General features: G+C 37.6%; 1 protein-coding gene and 1 long non-coding RNA gene across 2 annotated transcripts; both read right to left on the bottom strand.

Annotated features, from left to right (window-relative positions):
- Positions 1 to 3894: 3894 nt before the first annotated feature.
- LOC126607007 (transcription factor bHLH35-like) lies at positions 3895 to 8308 on the bottom strand. Its single transcript, XM_050274424.1, has 5 exons — positions 8148 to 8308; positions 7850 to 8015; positions 7229 to 7459; positions 6840 to 7010; positions 3895 to 4134 (listed from the first exon to the last, which is right to left on the bottom strand). Exons 1-5 carry the CDS (start codon positions 8219 to 8221, stop codon positions 4045 to 4047), a joined length of 732 nt encoding a protein of 243 aa, XP_050130381.1. The 5' UTR covers positions 8222 to 8308; the 3' UTR covers positions 3895 to 4044.
- A 5322-nt stretch (positions 8309 to 13630) lies between these two features.
- Positions 13631 to 14827, bottom strand: LOC126607008 (uncharacterized). The gene is made up of 2 exons (XR_007617463.1): positions 14141 to 14827; positions 13631 to 13987 (listed from the first exon to the last, which is right to left on the bottom strand). It is a non-coding gene; the product is annotated as an uncharacterized LOC126607008 (long non-coding RNA).
- Between the last annotated feature and the right edge of the window lie 1093 nt (positions 14828 to 15920).

The raw sequence follows: 15920 nt of genomic DNA, 5'->3' as shown, positions 1-15920 counted from the left end.
GATTAGAAGGGAGTGATTTCATAGGCACTTCTTTGTCATATCATTTGTATTTTACTGTATTGTTTGAGGCATGGCACTTTGATTAACTGTGATAAATGAACTTGAATGGTATATGGTTCCTATTGGGCATGAAATGCTCACACCCTATTAGCTATTGTAGGTACCAGTATGGAGGAACATGATGATGACCTGTCTCTAAATGAATAGCCATATCATATGTGTGTTGGTTCCTAGTTGTAATTAAAATAAAGTGTCCTAGTATCTTAAGAGTGTGTGGTAAGAGTGGAACTCTTTAAGCTCAGGATGTATTAAATAAACATATCTAAATGAACTTTTAGATGGCTCTAGTTCCATCATACTGTTGTTGTAATATTTCAAATTTTTTTTACTAAGATACTATTCATGCCGTAATTCGATTATCATCCTTATTTTCAAATTTGGGGTGTGACATAGTTTCTCTCCATTGTCCAAATAAGATTGATGCTCAACTTTAGCTTCATTCTTTTCACTTTCAACTAGTGCAAGTTTCTTTCTCAAGATATAGTTTTCCTTCTTGACTTGCATAGTGGTGTCGTAGAGATCAAAATATTTTCTCAAGACTTCCTCCATGTTAGGTTCTTCAACAAATGAACCTTCTATATCAAATCAATCGATAGTTCCTATGAAAGCAATTGTATCCTTTTCGTCTTCCTAGCAGATGCATCTCCAGAATCACTATTACTCCAAGTAACATTCATTGCTTTATTCTTCTTCTCTCTTTTCTCTTGATAGGGTTTGCACACTCGGAAGCAATATGTCCATGACACTTATGGCACTGAACTCTATGGTTTGAACTCCTACGTTCACTAGTTCGAAATGGCCTAGACGTTATCATGTGAGACATCTCAAGAACAAATACTTATTGAGTTCGTACCTAAGTTGGTTTGTTGGTCATGGCCCTTGGAATTCTTGAAACTGAGAAACCTTCTAATTTTCTCAAAGAGTTCAACCAATTCATCTTCATATAAGTCTTCAACTAGTCCTTGCTTTCTTCTTCTTTAACAACTTTGAGAGTAATTCTTTTCACCTCTTTGGAATCAGGAAGCTCTAACTCATATGTTTGGAGATACCCAATCATTTACTTAAGCTTGTAGGTGTTTAGATCTTTTGATTCCTCAAATCAATGTTCTCTTAGCATAAAACCTCACATGAAGTGATCTCAAGATTCACAATGCTATGCTCTGGAATATTTTCACCAAGATTGTGGTAGCCATTGACAATTACACTAAGCTTAGCATATAAGTCAGAGAAACTATCATCATTAGACATTTTGATATTTTCAAAATTTGTGATGAGATGTTGAAGCTTGGATTCTTTAATAGTTAAGTTACCCCCATGAGAAACTTCAAGAATGTCCCAAGGTTCTTTCACTATTGTACACTTGCTTATGTAATTGAATTGTTCAGGTGAAATGACTATGAATAAAGCATTCAGAGCCTTTTGGTTAAAAGTTCTAAAGCTGCGCTCATGATTACTCCATTTTTTCATAGGCTTAAGCTTAGTTACAAACATAGAGGACTCTCATTCACCTTTGGTTTTTTCAATCGTAAGAAATTCCCAGCATTCTTCAATAGTAAGCCACACCTTATCTTCTTGTGCCCACATAAAAGATTTCATTTTCGCTTCCACGCAACATAGTTTTCACCATCAAAGTGTGGTGGATGAAAAACTGAACCCACATAACAAATCATCCTAGTTATCGAACAAATCTCACAATTATGTCTCATGTCTTGCTTTGGTGCCAATTGAAAGTTCTAGGATGGGTATTAGTTTAACTAGAGGCGTGGATGGGGGGGGGGTGATGCCGACATCTAATCCAAGTGCAAACATCTAATCCAAGTGCAATTCAATGTCTTGGAGTCTTGAACAACTGACTGCAACCTCATTAAACCCTCCTGCCCATGGCGAGGAGAAAAGTCAAATGAATTAATGATTAGATTATACTAAGTCTTATTTTTATGCTTTCCTAATTGAAGATCAACTCAATTAAACAAGAAATCACAATAACATCCAATCAAGGATATTACAAAATAATCCTAACATATTGTTTAATTAAATAATATATTTGGTATAGCACCATGATTTTCCAGGGTCGAAGTAAGGAAGATTGGAATACTGATATCTCAGAAGGTCGATCATATGTAGAATTAGCGGAGCAGCAATTCCACAATCATCATGTTCCAGAATCAGTGGGCGAAGTTCAACGACTTTGCTGATATTGACCATACTTGTTACGCAAGATATGTAAACCTAATCCAATAAGGAATCTGCATGTTTCCTATAATCTTAGAATCCTTCCAATATAAGGATTGGAGTGCACCATAAGTAATTACACTTCTAAGCGAGTGCAATATCTACTTCCTTTGGGATTCTTTTGGTTTAATAAGGATTTTACTATCCTAAAAGGTCTCATTCTCGACTGGTATAAATACACCATTCTAGGGCTCATCTATGGTAACACAATTATCGCATGCTTATTCTCTTGCCCATTGCTTGAGCCTTAATATAGCTTACTGACTTGACCGTCTGAGAGCCTTTGATTGGCACACCCTCCGATATTTGGCTAGCTCATGATTGTTTATTCTTTTATAGGTTACATGGATTTGTGCTCCTATGGAGGTGCACGAATTTGGTTCCAACATTCGGGATAATTTTTTCCTTTTCCAACCTACGAATGACACACCTTGGCTAACGGCTGGCCATCTCTCTACTAATACCCTTTCTCCCCACATTTTGGTAAGCTTTAGCTATGTAATCAAGTCCTAAAACTCTCTCTCTTTCAAGAGAAACTGACTTAGGCATCGATTCATTGGCCAAACCGACCCCCTCCCCAAAAAAACTCCTTAGACGTGTGGATTTGACCTTTGATAAAAGGTGTTAATTTGTTTTGTAGGTACAAATTTGTCAAGACCGAAGATGACGAATTTTTGCTACCATGATAATATGTAAATTAGAAGTAGAAATTAGAGGACAAGTAAAACCTACCATGTCACATCCCGGCCCGGGCCCCTACCATATCCCGGGATTGACTCTGCCGTAACACGATATTGTCCGCTTTGGGCCCTGACCATGCTCTCACGTTTTTATTTTTGGGAACTCACACGAGAACTTCCCAATGGGTCACCCATCATGGGATTGCTCTCGCGCGAACTCGCTTAACTTTGGAGTTTCGATGGAATCCGAAGCCAGTGAGCTCCTAAAAGGCCTCGTGCTAGGTAGAGATGAGAATATACATATAAGGCTTACATGATCCTCACCCCTGGGCGATGTGGGATCTTACATACCAAGAACTAGTATAAATAAAGGTACAAAGCGGAGAAAAGAACACATTAAAAAACTTTGATCCCCTTTTTCTCTTTCTTTGCTATCCCTATCCACCCTCTAATTAAAAGGAAAACTAGTGAACAAAAGCTTGAAAATTTTGAGTTTTAATCAGAAGGATAAAAAAGTATTGTAAGTGAATAGTATCAAGAATGACTTTTTAGAGTAAAAATGTCATTTTCGTTAAAAGTGAACAATACCGGAAGTGTTTCATTAAAACTCCCCTAATTAAATCTTCCTTCAACATTAAATAAATTTTTGGGTTCATTAAAATACCACTTTGCTTTCTTTTTACCTTTCACGTATTATTTTTGTATAGCTGTTTTTGTTATGGGTCGCGTAGCTTTCATGTTTTGCTGGCTCCACCCACACCATAATCTGAATAATTCTAAGTATTCCGACAAAGTGGGGTTTCTCGAGCAATATGGGTAACCAATTATTCATAGACATCTTTTACTACAGTCTACAACATGATGCAATTATTAACATGCACTTGTTAACTACTTTCCTCATAAGCTAAAAAACAAGACCAAATGATTTAAAGGAAGGCTCTTCTTCATCAGGGAAAACGCAGAGGAAAAAACCCAGCAAAGAAAAGACATTTCCAACAGAAACAAGATCGACAAATTAAAGGTCAAACCCTAAAACAGCGGTGATCATTTGAAAAATGGAACTTCATCATGATCATATGCTCATGGGGCTTTGTGGATCATTCAAAGCTGCAATGGCTGTTTCAATTTTTATCTTCAAATGATCTTTTTCTTCTTCGTCTGCCTGCAAAATCAATTGAAAATTAACTATTATTAACTAGTGCCGTACAAATTTAGAATAATAATATCGATTGTAATATATAAAACCGAATTAGATGTTCCATCTTGATTCACTAATTTAATATGTGAAGCATCGACTCTGAATGCTGTCGAGATAGTATGATGATGATGCATATGATGAGATGCATGGGATAGTTCTAACCTAATGCGTAGTGGACAAACCATGACTACTTGCATAAATAATATAGAATGAAAATCTTTACGATGGCGTAACCAAAAACATAAATGATAAATTAGTGGAAGCGTGTTTTGATAATTGTGGTCAGCACCACTTCATGGAGTTGAAGTAAAAGAAGAACCAATTTATGAATAAAGACAAGAAAGAAAAGGAGATTTAATTTGTTAATAAAACAGAACACTACTCAGAAATATTAAAATTAAATTTATTGCAAAGGAAGGAGCAAATGGTGGAAGGGTTTAAAAATTAAAAAAAAAAAAAAAATATATATATATATATAAGTGAAATAACCAAACAAAACAAAACAAAACAAAAAAGATGTAACAATCGAGCTTTCAGGTCGTGTTTTGTAGTATTCTTCCTTGGAGATATGACAAAACAAAACAAGAAAAAGAAATTGCAGCAGAAATGGTACAAGTTGGGACCATAAACGGAGTTTTTATTTGGTTGAGTAAAGGATAGAGAAACACTATCGCACATAAGTCATTTTTTCCTATTTTTAGGGCAACCTACTTCGGCCATTTAACATTTTTGGTTAGCTGCCCAATGCCCATATGACTGATTTTGATATGAGCGCGTCTTATGTATTATTATTTTTTTGTTTGAAAAAGGAGCACAATTAGTGGCAAATTATCCATCCATTCTGAACCTGGAAAGGCTATGAGGAATTTCACATTGACTGTGCCACAGTTAAACAAACTCACCAGCTCGAAACATCGAATCTAGAACCTCCCACATTTTTTTGTTTATTGGAAAGCCGTAATCCGCGATCTTACCACCGGACCACTTCATATGGTTTACTTTCATAAGTTGTTAGCGTGCATGCATGCAAATCATTCGCAAACTATTGGTTAATTCGATTTCACGCCTATCAGAGCATCTTTTAATGAAGATATGTAAACTTGAGAAGTAAAAATTTATTTATATATTGACCCCTCGACATTACAAATTTATCCAATACAAGCTTCCAACTTTCCTGGATTTGAGTTTGGGTAGTCTATAGATAGGTCTCCTGTCAACTTCCATACTAACATATTATATCCCTCTTAATTAGCGAATGAGAAAATGTATCCTCCCATTACGTATCACCTCCATCACACAATTCATATCACCAGGAAATTTGAATAATTAATTTTGAGTTTTTATGGTTTTGAAATGAATGGAGCGAAGTCACTTAGTTATAAAAGCATAACAATATGGTAAAAAATTGTAAAGTTTTATGCCCTAATGAGGTTTGAACTTCTTAAAGACGCATAAAAAGGAAAAGATAAAATAAAACTGAGTAAAAATAGAAAAGGAGGAAATAAAAAAAAAGTGGTCTTATATTTCATGTCACAATAACAGTGCAATCTATAGTTTAGATAAGTTTGCTTTATTTATAGATCGTTATGTGATTTGGATTGAATATCCTCCTCACATAATTTAAGAGATCTTTTAAGTGTAACCGTCCGTAAGTTAAATTAAACTATATTATCGTTTCAACTTTAAATAAAAACTTGTCGACGAAATTAATGAAGTTAGAGCGAAAGAGGAAGACATGTTAAAGTGGAAAATCAAAATGGGGTCGTTTGATCACTTTTGTTCATCGACTGGTTTTATTCGGGCACTCTGGATTGCTCTAACTAGCCACATCACATAATGGAGATCAGTCACTTTATTCAAAGTGCTCTCTGTTGGTTTACAATTCTTGTGCTTCTGGTGGACCCTCAATTTTACCTCTTTCATTACTATTATCTTGGCTATTATTTGGATTAAAATATGACATTCTATCACTATCTTCATCTCGCAAGTGGCCGTTTACCTCAGTGATGGAAAAGAGTGTTACTATTGTACCACGATCTGTGTTCAAACTCCATTGGCTCTCTAATTTAACATCTAATCACTTTCTTGATCTCTTTTCCTTTTATTTAAATGTAATATTACTTATTTGTATACGACTAAATATAATATTACTTATTTTAATCTAACATCTTGTTTCACCATGTCATATATATATCAGCTGATATGTCAATAAACATTTAATTATACTAATTAATATTATAAGTTGAATAATATGGTTAAAATTACAAATGTCTCTAGGGTTAAATATTATTTTTTTGTTCGAAAGAATCTTTTTGCTTTTTGTTTTTGTTTTTATGGATGGTCAAAATATTTTTAAACAATTGAGAAATTTAATTTTTTTTTTCAAAAGTTAAGAAATTTAATTGAGTCACTATCGCATAGAAACAAATTATTTGTTAATTAGCAAGTATCCCATAATTTCAGTGTGTTTCACCAATCATATGCTATCACAGTGACATTTCGTTCCTAAAGGAAAAAAAAAACTGGCCAAATGTTGTCACAATGACACTATCGCTCCTATAAAAAAAGCCGGCCAACACGTACTGAATTTGCTATTCATGTAAATTACCAAACAAATTGCAAGTGACTAAGTAAATTAATTAAAAAGTAGTAAGGAAAAAGTAATTTACCTCAACGAAAACCGTCTTCAAGACCCTTCCGGAGAAAGCAGTAATATTCGCCGTAATGATTTTGAGCTTCAAAGATTCGAACACCTCGCACAATTTTACCATTGTGTCCGTTCTTTTACTGCATGTCAAGCTCACCACCAACGTCTTTTCACCCATGTATGTAACCCTAAGCTGTAAACAAAGTCACACATGATTAATTAATAGATTATTGCATATGATAATATAATATTACATCACTAATTAATTAATTAATTAATTAACATGTGTATCGTTCATTCTTTTTTAATGTTCAAACGCCATTGTCCCAACGACGAAGCTTTTCTAAGGCGTCGATAACCATTTTTTGTAAGGTTGTGTTTGGATGATTGACTGAGTTAATTAATAATTACCTCGAGGATTTCGATTGTGGAAATTCTTGATCCTCCACAGTCGTAGAGCTGCTTAATTTTCTTCTTCTTTGATCTCAACAGGACCGGTAGGTCTTGTTCGAAATCGGAACCCGACTTTTTATTTGATTTTCCAGATTCAAGCTCAACTATCTCTGTTTGAATTCTTCTTTCTTGTTCATGCAGCTCTTGGATATAGTCAATGGCGTCTTTGATTACAGAAGCCTTGTCCATCTGTCCTCCAAACCCAACAACAAAACCAAATTTGTAAAAAAAAATATAAAAATAAAGAGATATAAAACCCAAATCATGAACACAATTCTCTTTAAAAATAAAATAAAATATAGGGTCATGTTGTTATTTGATTGTCATATTATAATGGGAGGAAGCAAATTAATAAAAGAATAGTAATCAACTGCTAACCTTGCAGTAATTAAGGAGAGAGAATATTGTGCATGAATTATTAAGATTAACAATTTAATTAGGGAATTGTTATTAGCACTTCAAAAATTTTATTCTACCTTCCTCAGTATATTTTTTTCTTCTAATTATAAAAAGTTTGGAGTGCCAAATGAGATTTTTGGAGTGCTAATAACAATTCTCTTTAATTATTGTATGGCTAACCTTGCTAATGTTGGGGACCACTGCTCTAAGTGCAAACAGCCTTTCATTGAGCTTTTTCCTCCTATTCCTCTCAGACACAACATTCTTGGAGGAGGCCATGAAGGAAGCTGCTCCGTCCGGCGAGCTCGAATCGTAGTACCCAGAAAACGCCTCATCCAAATCCCAACTGCCGAAAATTTGGTGTCAAAAGTAGCATATATGTAACAATTCATACCATGTACTTCTTAATTCTGGGAAGAGAAAAAAACAAAACTTAAAACAGTAATATTTTTCAAGCTTTTTGTTTTTTTGCAAATACCTGTCAAGCTCTTCGGTTTGTAGGAACATATTGGTTTCCCAGTAATGTTTGTACTCATCTCCAATGTTGTCCATGGCGGACTGTAGAGAGAGAGAGAGAGAGAGAGAGAGAGAGAGTTCGTCGGAGATGAAAGCAAAGGTATTATTTTGGGAGACAGTGAGTGAATTTTATAAGTGGAGGGAATTGTATTTTGCACACGTGGGGAAAGAGGAAGCTCTGATGCTTCTTCCTAGAAAAGATCTACACCGTCCAATGAGTGAGTCTTCATTGTAAGTCTGAAATTGAAAATGTGGTCTACAAGGCCGCGTAACAAGGACAGCACTGTAAATAAAAAGGCTGAAAACTACCTTAACTTTCCCTCTTGAGGTTACGACAAACAAATAATAAACAAAAAGATAAGGCTGGTACCAAGACTTGGCGTGTTCTTTGAATTTTCCTAACAATTCGGCTGGGATGGGAACTTCCAAATTTCTGTTCCTTGAGTGCGATCGAGGAGAATGTCCACACGCCTATTGCACAACGGCAGAAATATGCCTTTACCAAAAAAAGAAAAAACGGGAGAAATATGCATTAATAAGGAAGTTGAGTGTTTGATATTATTTCCTTTTAAAACTGATGTACGTATGAAAAATTGTGGACAAGTTTGGTATGGTAGCAGTGGTGGTAGTGGTTATAGTGGTGGTGGTGTAAGGTTGGTAGTTTCATCGGCAAAATTATGGTGACAAAGATGGTGGTGGTGGTGGTGGTGATGGTGATGGTGATGGTGATGGCAACAATAGTGGTGGTGGCATGATGGTGGTGTTGGTGATTGGGGCTGTAGAGGTAACAATGGTGGTAGCAATGTGGCAGCGATTTTGGTGGTGGTAGTGGTGCTAACAACGATCATGGTGGTGATGGCAGTAGTCGTGTAAAGATGCTGGTAGTGGTTACTTTGTTCTTGTTTGGACCCAAAACGTTATTTTGGGCCGAGCTCAGAAAAATCCTTGGCCCAAAGGTGTTTGTTTAGAATCTTATCATAGGTCGGCCCTGTCAAGGTTGGCCGAATCCTGTTACGAAGAGGATTATTTTGGATAAAGGTGAAGTAGTCGAGACCTAGTATGATAAGGAGTCCTAGGGATGCTGGGACTTGGGAGATGAATTTGGCTCGTTTAAAAGGTGGGTTCAAAGTCCCAGTTGAATTAGGAATGGCCGAGTCCTAGTTAGATTAGGTTAAGGAGTCCTAATCCGAGTGTGGTTCTAGCTCGGCCATGAGAGAGTTTATTGCTATAAATAGAGAAGGGTGTGCATCATTCAACCCTATCCAATTCAACACACAAACTGCCATACGCAAACTCTCGCTCTACGCGAAACCTCTCAACAACCTTGTGATTTTTTTTTTCTTGCCGACACATCTTTAGTTTGTATAAACAACTATGTGAAGGCAACTGGTGGCATCTTCAGTTTGGATTAACAACACTATTGTCGTAGAATCAGCCGACCGCGAAGTACCTTCAGTTTGGATAAACAGCACTGGGTCGAGGCTGACTGGTTATCTATCCAAGTCTCGGTCAAGAAGGATTTTCGAGTCCTTATTGGCATAGGTCATCTCACTAGCCTTCTCGGCGAAGTGAGGTGTTACAGATTACTGGGCTTGGCGCATTCAATGCTGAGTTGTTTTATGATTGGATATTCACAAGTAAGTTTTAGAGTTCAACATTCGGACGCTCGGAACACATTTACCATCAAGACATACATCTCTTTTGAGTACTTATATTCGTATAGTTTGGAGCCAATTCGGCATACTTATACTCTTACGAATGTAATCATTGTTACCGAACCTGGTGCCGATGATCTGTGAACTTCGCAAGACGAGCAGCCTTGTCTTTAGACTTTAGAACCTGAAGGCCGAGACGTGTTCCTTCCTCAGCCATAGTCACGAGATCAAGAAGTTAGCAGCGCGCTTAACGCAACATCAACACATTTTACTCTCCAGTCGAGCTCGGCCGACAAGTTAGCACACCCCACACACAATCGAATGACGTAGTTAGCTTATTAATTACTCAGCCTACTTACCACGTAGGCTTGGTAGTTTTTAGGATCAACAGTTCCTCAAGAGAAAAAATGTGTGTACAAAGATAATAATGTCATTTTAAAAATCTAATAAAGAGATTATAGGAATTAAAAATATTTATTACAAGATTAGCTTTGCTTTTATGAAACGAAGTTCAAAAGAAACCTCTGTCGATGAAAATTTTGTACGCAGTTGAATTGCCGAATTTCTACCTACAAGAGAACAAATGTTGTTAGCCTAATTAACGAACACCAGAAGAAGGGGGAGGGTGTCCACCATGTCTGAGTTAGAAAAGTAGTTTGAGAGAAGATAAGAACTTGAGAGAGTTATGAGAAGTAAGTGTCGATTATCGATTTTTTGTCTGACTTGCCTATTTATTGACTTGAACCCTAACAAGCAGTTGTGAGGGGAAGTTGCAGGCCATACTTGGTAGATCTTAATGTTCTGCTAGTGATTGGTGCATACTAGTCCCCACAGTCCTGCCAACTAGTAAGCATGAAGGTCTTCGTTGGTAAGAGCGTAGACGAGTCGAACACCCAAGGGTAGACTTCGAAGAGTCGGCTTTCCGCCACCATTTGACCGAGTATAGCCTGGTGCCAGGTGATATCATGGGCTTGAAGCACTTTTGATATATGGTCGTCCAAAGGCCTAATACTTACAGGAGTTAGGACATACATATGTTACAGTCCTTCATAAAAGGCAAGTAAATGCCATGTTCCCTGAAGTGGTTTGTGGTTTTGTTGACCTTAACAACTACCAAGGTTGCTAGTCTCGCGAGGTTTGTGGTTTCGTCGGCGTCGGGTTCAGTCACGGTGATTATATTCGTAAGAGTATAAGCACGCCGAATTGGCTCCAAAGTATACGGACACAAGTACTCAAAAGAAATATACGTCTTGATGATGAATGTGATTTGGCCGTCAGAATGCCGAACTCTAAAACTTACTTGTGAATATCCAATCATAAAACAACTTGGCATTCAATGCATCGAACCCAGTAATCTGTAACACCCCACTTCGCTGAGAAGGCTAATGAGATGACCTATGCCAATAAGGATTAAAAAATTCTTCTCGACCAAGACTTGGATAGATAATCACTCAGCCTCGACGTAGTGCTGTTTATCCAAACTGAAGGTGCTCCGCGGTCGGCTGATTTTACGGCAACAGTGCTGTTTATCCAAACTGAAGGTGTTCGCTGGTTGACTTCACAGTGCTGTTTATCCAAATTGAAGATGTGTCAGTGAAAAAGAAAATAAAAATCTCAAGGTTGTTGAGAGGTTTCGCGTAGAGCGAGAGTTTGCGCAAGGCAATTTTTGTGTTGTGTTGGGGAGGGTTTTGAAATGTTGCACAGTGTCTTGTATTTATAGGGACGAGTACACGCTGGTTGATAAGCTGATAAAGACTCCCAAACTATTAAAACTCTTCCACTGACTTGAGCCTCAGATAAGCCTTACTACTCCCAAGACTCTGAACTTATTCAAAAATGCAACCAAATTCGATCCTTGTGTTTAGTCTTATCACATCGAATCCTAAGATAATATGCATGCTTGGATTTGAACAAATAACCTTAATCTAAATAGCCACCAATTATATATATATAGTTGCTAGCCTTTCACACGGCATGCAGGCCAAGTCCATCATCAATTCAATTCATCTGACAACATCCATAAATAACCTACCCTACTTAGGTCTCCTATCTCACCATTATCCAAGCCTTGCAAATCCCATGCTATGCTACGTGATAAAAATCCAAGCCGAGTTGCTCCAATCCACATGGAACACTGCTAACAAATCCAAATTAAATCGGATTGTTCTGCCCGTCTCTACGTTGGGGCTATGATTTTTATCCCATTTATTTTGTACAAGAAAATCAAGATAATTTATTGAAAGATAATTATTATGATTAAAAATAATAATATTATCTCTTAACAATAGCAAATTATCTTAACTTTCTTATTCGACGGTTAAGAACCATGCTCACTCAACGGCTTCGATTACTTGGGCCGATGGTGTAAAATCGAGTCCAAACAGGTTTACTCATGACGTCAAGGATAAAATTGTCATAGCGAGCATATTGTCCACGTGTCATTCTTCTATTGGATTTGGTTAATTTATGGTTCCACAAATGCCCCAACATTTGCTTTTGTTTAATTAGGAAACAAAACAGAGATGTACTTCCTAATTGCATAGGAATTTTCTTTTAAGAAAAGGTAGGTTTTAAAGTCTTAGTAGTAAAATGTTTCGTTTTTCTCTCCCACAAGAACTTAATATGAATAGGAAATAACCTTGTCTGAATACCTAAAAAAGTTCAGGGTTTGTGTAGAGCATTAAAAAAGAAAAATTCCAGGTATGAAAATTTTCCTTATTCTTCTTCTTTCCATGTATAACGGGGCAGCAGGAGAGGCCCTCTATCTCTTATTCATCTGGCAGCAGCACGCGAGGTAATGTTGGGCTGCTCAAAGAGCAGTAGCAGGTACTGCTCGACTGGGTTGGAACATGGTTACGCATGCGGGCCTGGTCTGATGATGCTTGCGGTTAAGGGCTGAAACACGTGGGAGAGTTGGCTAGCATGGCGCGCCAGCTGGCGAGGAAGCAGGGTCACTACTTATAGCGAGTCGTGGGTTCGGCTGGTCGATTTGGGTTGGTTTGGCAACAAGTTTCTTTTCTTTTTTATATTTTTTTTATTTTTAAATTTTCGTCATTTTTCCTATTTCAATCTAACACCAATCCATCTCCAGCATTGCTATCAACAGAAGCAATATTGGATTAAACTAGGGTCTTGTGGGCATCTTATGACTCCATTAGGGCTTGCGTTGTCTTCTTCTGTATTCCTCTAAGCTATAGGCCCACGCCTCATAAAATGATAGATCAGACTGGACCTGTGCCCAATCCTTCCTTAGATGCTATTAGACTTGCGCCCATTCCTCCCTCAACAACTCCATTGACTACAACCTCCACTCATCCTATGCTCATGTGGCTTTGTGACGACATTATCCAACCAAAAAGCTGTACTGATTAGGGGTGGGCACGGGTCGGGCCGGGCCAAATTTTGAAAGGACATGATCGGATTGGGATTTAAAAGAGACGGGTCGGGCCGGGCTGAAAAGAACATTTTCTAATATAGGAACCAGACCTTTCCCGGCCTGGTTAAAACTGGTTGGTTCGGGCAGGCTCCACGGGTACATTGGTTTTTCTTTCTTTCTTTTTCTTTCTTTTTTGTGGAAAAGAAAAAAAAATAAACGGAATACATTTAGATATTCAGTTATGCCTTGTAAACGGAATGCGTTCAAATAAAATTTGCATTGAAAGGGTGTGTGATCTCTAAATTTTTGCAAAAAAATCTCAGAAGATGAATCATTTATTTTTTTAGTGTTTGGAAATTCCTTAAAATTCAATTCAAACATGGCTTTCAATTGGAAAAACTACGCAGAAACAAGTGGGAGAGGAGTATCCGATAGATCCTTTTTATTTCGTTGAATATCACATAAGTACTGGAACAACTAGAAGTCTAGAATAAGTGTAAAGATTGAAGAACCCCAATGGCAATGCACTAACTTGAAATTCAGATCACATTCAAATCAACACGAAAATGCACCATATGCAAACCAAAGTTAACTTGATTTATGTTGAGAGAACAATAATTAGATACCATTTGTTGTAGGTGAACCTGCCGCTGGTCATTTTCTCTGCTAAGATCTTTCCACTGAGCTTCAAATTTCAATAGGGCCCTGCCCTACTCGAAGAAGGACTTCTCAAGGTGGTACCTCAATTCTTGAAATTTTGATGCAATTTTGCTATTTAACAGCATACAAAATGAACAAAAATAAATCTAGTAAGCTACTACAGGCCAATCAAATTGTAACAAAAAGAAGTGAAATTTAAAACATGTAGCCATTATCAAAGGCAAATGGAATCATGGGTATTTGATAAAAAAACTCAAAACTCACCAATTGCATTATCTAATTCCTCTGAGCAGTTGGCTATTTCAGAGCTCCAGCACAAAAACCCACTTGGGTTTTGTTTTATATTTCATATTTTTCCATTTTTGGGGTGAGAAGAGAGCTGGGTTTTGTGAGAGAAGAAAATCAAGGAAACAACCTTCACAACAGAAAGCTAAAAGATAGAAAATTGATGGGAATCAGAAAAAGTCATCACAACAAAAACAGCCTTCATATGCAAAACATATCAAACACTTGATGCGCAACTCAGAAAAATCCATTACAACGAAAAGCTAAAAGATAGAAAATTGATGGGAATCGAAGGTTACCGAAGGAATTAGGGCTGTTGAGAAATGATAGAGGAGGTGGAGGCAGCGTAGGGGTCGGTTCTTAAGGGTTGTTAAGCTCTAAAGATGGTGGTGGAGGTGGAGCCGGTGACTCGGAGTCTCAGTCCGACGATAATGATGTCGTCGAGGAGGAAAAAAAGAGAATCGAGAAGATCCTGCATACCCACATGTGGATCAGGAAAATCCGCCAAAACGGTTCGCTACCCATTTGGATTCTCACCCAGCTGCCAAATCCCATTGAATTGACGGAGAATGACGAAGGAGGGGATGACGCACGCTTGACGGCGAGTGGTAGACTCTCCAATGACATAATCGAGGGCTTGAGACATGAGAGATTGAGAACCTAGGGTAAAACTAAAACTAACGATTCAGATTAGAGATGGTAGCTTACTCATTAATTTGGTCCGTCCATTTCAATTACAAACGGGCCGGTCTGAGTACCCGTGGTTCCTATACTTCAGGAATCGGCCCAAACTGAAAATTTCAAAGGCCCGCCCCGTTTCTCTTTTTTAAAATTAGGAACCGGCCTGTACCCATCCCGACCTGCGGTTCATGTACCCATTTGCCCACCCCTAGTATTGATGGCCATGTGTGGTATCATTTTCTGCATGCTTTTTTAGCTTATCTTAAAATTAACAAAGTACAAGCTTTTTACAGGCCTCTAAACATCATCATTAACGCCTAGCCATGATGGAGGATGCTCTATTGCATAATGACACATGGTCTCTTGTCCATTTTCATCCAGTCAGAACACTGTTAGATGCAAAAGGGTCTTGCATATGAAGCGTAACCTTAATGACTTTGTTGAAAGATGTAAAGCTCGTCTTATGGCTGAGAGATTTCATCAGTAACTAGGTATGTCAAGATATTTAGCCATGTTGTTAAACATACCACTATTCGCATGTTCTTAGTCTGGTTGTTTCTCGAGATTGGCTTTTCTTCCAACTGAATGTCAAAAATGAATTTCTTCATGGCTTTCTTCAGGAAGATGTCTACATGGCTCATCCCCGTGGCTTTGTTGACCATACTCGTCCTCACCATTTTGGCCACCTTCATAAATCTCTCTATGGTCTCAAACAAGTTCCTCGTGTTTTGTTCAACTAGTACTGTTGCCTCATCTCTTGTTATGTTTATGCGCCTCACTCACACTATTTTTTTGCTTCTTTATGTGGAGGGTATTGTTGTCACTGGTAGCTCTTCCAATCTGGTTACCCAATTTGTTGATCTACTTGGTAAGTAGTTGGACATTAAGGATTTAAGGTCATGTCGATTACTTTTTTGAGCTTACAGGTTAATCATGACATCACTGGCCTACATATTCACCAACTTAGATATGCTCATGATCTGCTTATGAAATTTGATACGATTTCCTATAAGCCAACCTTGACCCCTCTTGCTGCCAAGGTTGCTCTCACTGATACCGATAGTTCTTTACTTGTGTC

Source organism: Malus sylvestris, chromosome 16 (assembly GCF_916048215.2).
Source record: "Malus sylvestris chromosome 16, drMalSylv7.2, whole genome shotgun sequence".
Lineage (NCBI taxonomy): Eukaryota > Viridiplantae > Streptophyta > Magnoliopsida > Rosales > Rosaceae > Malus > Malus sylvestris.
Note: the sequence above shows the minus strand (reverse complement) of the source record. Positions and strands in the feature narration are given on the sequence as shown.

Bases quoted from the DNA above. Each gene is read 5' to 3' on its own strand.
- LOC126607007 (XM_050274424.1), bottom strand. From the start codon at position 8,221: ATGGACAACATTGGAGATGAGTACAAACATTACTGGGAAACCAATATG. The intron at 7,460-7,849 runs GTTAGCCATACA...TTTGGAGGACAG, and splicing joins TGGTCCCCAACATTAGCAAG to ATGGACAAGGCTTCTGTAAT. The intron at 4,135-6,839 runs GTAAATTACTTT...TTGATTTTGCAG, and splicing joins TGAAGACGGTTTTCGTTGAG to GCAGACGAAGAAGAAAAAGA.